General features: G+C 52.3%; 1 protein-coding gene across 1 annotated transcript in view; it reads left to right on the top strand.

The window, feature by feature from the left end:
* The window catches only part of LOC103385468 (dedicator of cytokinesis protein 3-like), a 24606-nt gene that overhangs the window by 14646 nt on the left and 5599 nt on the right, over positions 1-4361 (top strand). The window contains 14 exon segments of the mRNA XM_017035835.2: positions 106-200; positions 385-460; positions 572-672; positions 785-843; positions 953-1101; positions 1234-1319; positions 1411-1437; positions 1567-1662; positions 2124-2184; positions 2265-2358; positions 2563-2711; positions 3762-3848; positions 3979-4083; positions 4189-4330. Coding sequence (XP_016891324.1) covers positions 106-200; positions 385-460; positions 572-672; positions 785-843; positions 953-1101; positions 1234-1319; positions 1411-1437; positions 1567-1662; positions 2124-2184; positions 2265-2358; positions 2563-2711; positions 3762-3848; positions 3979-4083; positions 4189-4330 — 1327 coding nt within the window.

Below are 4361 nucleotides of genomic sequence, written 5' to 3'. Positions count from 1 at the left end.
GGTTGGCATGAGCTGCGGGGGGGGGGGGAGAGGGGGGGCGCCCCGCGGGGTGAGGCTGGACGGTCAGTCTGGACGGTCAGTCTTCATCACATCCTGTCGTCACAGGAGTTCCTGTTGAAGATCTTCTGTGTGTTTCGAAACCTGATGAAGTTGACCATCTTCCCCCGGGACTGGAGCGTCATGAGGCTCCTGACCAGCCAGTGAGTCTGAGGTTCCCAGGTCAAAGATATAAATCTATGAAACACACTGGATATGAAGATACACAGACACAAAATATATAGATATAAAACATTTAAAGCTTACGAGTCACTTTTCCTTGGCTGCTCAATGTTCTCTGGACTGACAGGTGTTCTGTCTGTTCTGTCTGTTCTGTCTGTTCTGCAGCATCATCGTTGTGACAACACAGTTTCTGTCTCCAGCGCTGCACAAGAACTTCTCAGAAGCCGACTTTGATTTCAAGGTGTGTGTTCCAGCAGCAGGGACAGAGGAGCCGGGGGGGGGGGGGGGGGGGGTGACTGACCGCACCCCCACATGTCACATGGTCTGTGGTTTGTCTGCACTTGTGTTTCAGGTGTGGAACTCCTTCTTCAGTCTGACTGTGCTGTACATCAACCAGCCCAGTCTGCAGCTGGAGACGCTGGGACCTGCCAAACGAAAGAAAGTTCTGGACAAGTAAGAGACTGATTCAAACCTTGTACATGAGACACGTGGGACAGGACACTCAGATCTGTAGCTAGCACCACCTAGAGGTCACTGTTATCAGCGTTGTGTGTTGACTGTGCAGACACGGAGACATGAGGGAGATGATGGCCTACGAGCTGTTCAGCATGTGGCAGAAACTGGGTTTGTACCCCCCCCCACCCCCACCCCCCCCATAATGTCCACACACGTCCTCTGTGTTCAACACCAAGACTAACCAGTGAACCTGTCTGTGAACCTGTCTGTGAACCAGGTGACAACAAGCCCCACTTCATCCCAGGGATGATGGGACCCTTCTTGGGAGTCACCCTGGTTCCTCAGGCCGAGGTCCGGAACATCATGATTCCAATTTTCCACGACATGATGGACTGGGAGCAGAGGAAAAACGGCAACTTCAAACAGGTGACTGTTGACCTGCAGGTGACACTGAGCTGGGGGGGGAGGAGGGGGGGGAACACCACCACCACCACAGACCCCCCCCCCAGGCCCAGGTGGTCTGTCTTGATGTGTAAATGTGTGGACGTGTGTGCGCAGGTGGAGGCGGAGCTGATGGACAAGCTGGACAGCATGGTGTCGGACGGCAGAGGGGACGACAATCACAGGGAGCTCTTCAGTCTGCTGTGAGCGTCTGTCTGTGACTGTGTCTGTGTCTGTGACTGTGACTGTGACTGTCTGTTGACTCACCCGTCTGTTCTCACCCTCTGTCTCCAGGACCCTGCTCTTTGGTCCTTACCCAAGGTGAGAGGTCACAGCAGTCCAGACCAGACCAGTGTTGTTGTTGTTGTACTTTAAGCACACGGTTCTCATACTGACCAGTCAGTCGGTCCAGTTACCGTCTGTTGACTCTGGTGTTTCTCTGCCGTTCAGTTTGTTGGAGAAGATAGAGCAGGAGACCTGGAGAGAAACGGGGATCTCCTTCATCACGTCGGTCACCAGACTGGTGGAACAGTTACTGGACTACAGGTGAGTCTAACCCCCGACCCATGGTACTGGTACTGCAGTGAATTAAAGAACCTCACATGGTTCTGGGTCAGAACCTCACATGGTTCTGGGTCAGATCCTCAGATGGTTCTGGGTCAGAACCTCACATGGTTCTGGGTCAGATCCTCGCATGGTTCTGGGTCAGAATCTCAGGTGGTTCTGGGTCAGATCCTCAGATGGTTCTGGGTCAGAACCTCACATGGTTCAGGGTCAGAACCTCAGATGGTTCTGGGTCAGAACCCGTGTTTGAGCTTCTTCTGAACAGGTTAAAAATATGATCAGATTTGGGAATGTTTCAGTTTTGAGGGTTGAATAAAAACTGGGTCAGAGGTCAGAGGTCAGAGGTTTTGATGATGAAACTGGTCTGAACTGGTTTGAGTCATTACCAGCTGCAGGGTCGTCGGACTCTGGTCTGAACTTTACTGACAGAAGTGTTTTTTCAGGGACTGCATGAAAGGAGATGAACTGGAGAACAAGAAAGTGGGCGGTTCTGTCAACCTAATGGTAGGAGGTGGTTCTGGTGTCTGGAACTGACGGTTCCACCATGAGAACCTCCTGACCGTGACTCTCCTCCCCTGTTCCAGAACTTCTACAAGTCCGAGGTGAACAAGGAGGACATGTACATCCGCTACATCCACAAGCTGTGTGACCTCCACCTCCAGGCTGAGGACTTCACAGGTAACACGGCTCACCGGCGCCACCTACCCTGGAGTCACCGGTGCTTAGTTAGTTGGTTAGGTACAGGCGTCTGGTATGTAGCTCGGTAGGTGGCGCTGTTCCTTTACAACATCACGGTGGACGATGTGCCGGACCAGAACATTTGTGTGACCACTTTGGTCTGGTCAGGACCCGTTAACCTTTGACCTCCGGTCCCTGTCACAGAGGCAGCCTTCACCCTGCTGCTGTACTGGGAGCTGCTGCAGTGGGAGGACCGGCCCCTCAGGGACTTCCTCCACTATCCCTGTCAGAGCGAGTGGCAGCGCAAGGAGAACCTGAGCCGCAAGATTCTGCACTACTTCAACAAGGGCAAGGCAAGTGGACCCAGTCGGCACCGGCCCCTCACCCTCTCACCCCCTCACCCCTTCCCCCCCTCACCCCCCCCCCCCCCCCCCCCCCCCCCCCTCTCGCTCTCTCTCTATCACACACACACACGCACACACCCTCCAGGATCTTAGGAAAGACTGTCACCTGTACCGTTAAAGGATGTGGAGAAGGAAGCGGAACAACTGCTCTACCTGCTGGTAACCAGGCCCCGCCCTGATGACTGCTGAAAGGCTGACTGACACTGTGAGAGGCCGTTTGCATTTTTCCAGGCCTTTACTTAAAAACATAATATATAACTTTACATGCATTTCTGTAAATTTAAGTGCACAGTCCTGAGGTCAGGTTTGTCCCTGTTAACAGCTCGTTAAAAACAGAAGGAAAAGGAGTGTTTAAAAGTCAACACTACATGACCTGCTCCACATCTACTGTCGTTTTTCCCAGTGCAGTGTGCACCACAACAAAGCTTTACTGGAAGTCAGAGTTGCGTAACTCTTGATGCACGACATCAGGTGACGTTGCTGCACACAAAAACAAATATATATATATATAAATAAGGCATCACTACAACAAATCACATAAAACATTTAGGAGATTGACCCTGTAGTAAAAGAACTTTTTTTGGGCCACTACTCAATCTCCCCCACTCACCCTCTCATCCTCTCACCCTCTCACCCTCTCACCCTCTCACCCTCTCTCCCACTCACCCTCTCACCCTCTCACCCCTCACCCTCTCACCCCTCACCCTCTCACCCCCTCACCCTCTCACCCTCCCTCTATGAAGAAGTCGTTTCAGATTTCCCTCCGTGTCCTTGGAGAACCTTGGAGAACCTTGGAGAACCTTTTTCTCCCCAGTTGTTCTTGTTCTGTGTTGAAGCTGTGATGATTGAGTGAATCAGTGATTTCCTCCAGTGACGTTCCGTCTGTTCTGTCTGTTCCGTGTGGTTCCGTCTGTTCTGTCTGTTCCGTGTGGTTCCGTCTGTTCTGTTTGTTCCGTGTGGTTCCGTGTGGTTCCGTGTGGTTCCGTGTGGTTCCTGCAGTGCTGGGAGTACGGGATCTCTCTGTGCCGGGAGCTGGCTCTTCAGTACGAGACCCTGTACGATTATCAGAGCCTCAGCTGGATCAGAGTGAGTGGGTTCTACTGTGGAACCACACACACACACACACACACACACACACCTTCACCAGGAGGAGAACGAAGCCTGTGATTAAACCAATGAACGTGTGTGTGTGTGTGTGTGTGTGTGTGTGAGACAGAAAATGGAGGCGGCCTACTACGACAACATCATTGAACAGCAGAGGATCGAACCAGAATTTTTCCGAATGGGTTTTTACGGCAGGAAGTTTCCCTTCTTCCTCAGGGTAAATGTCACTGTTACCCTCCTCCGGGGCAGATACGCTCTTGGTGGACGGCCTACGGCGCCATCTGCCCAGGCTTCGTGTAACCTCTTTATCTGTCCTCTGCAGAATAAGGAGTTTGTCTGTCGTGGTTTCGATTACGAACGCCTCGAGGATTTCCAGCAAAGAATTCTGGGAGAGTTTCCACAAGCCATTGCCATGCAGCATCCCAACCAACCAGACGACACCATCCTGCAGAGCGACGCCCAGTGTATCCTCTCAGCTGTAGTTCTGTTATTATT

The sequence above is a fragment of the Cynoglossus semilaevis genome, chromosome 10 (genome assembly GCF_000523025.1).
Source record: "Cynoglossus semilaevis isolate Cse_v1.0 chromosome 10, Cse_v1.0, whole genome shotgun sequence".
NCBI lineage: Eukaryota > Metazoa > Chordata > Actinopteri > Pleuronectiformes > Cynoglossidae > Cynoglossus > Cynoglossus semilaevis.
Note: the sequence above shows the minus strand (reverse complement) of the source record. Positions and strands in the feature narration are given on the sequence as shown.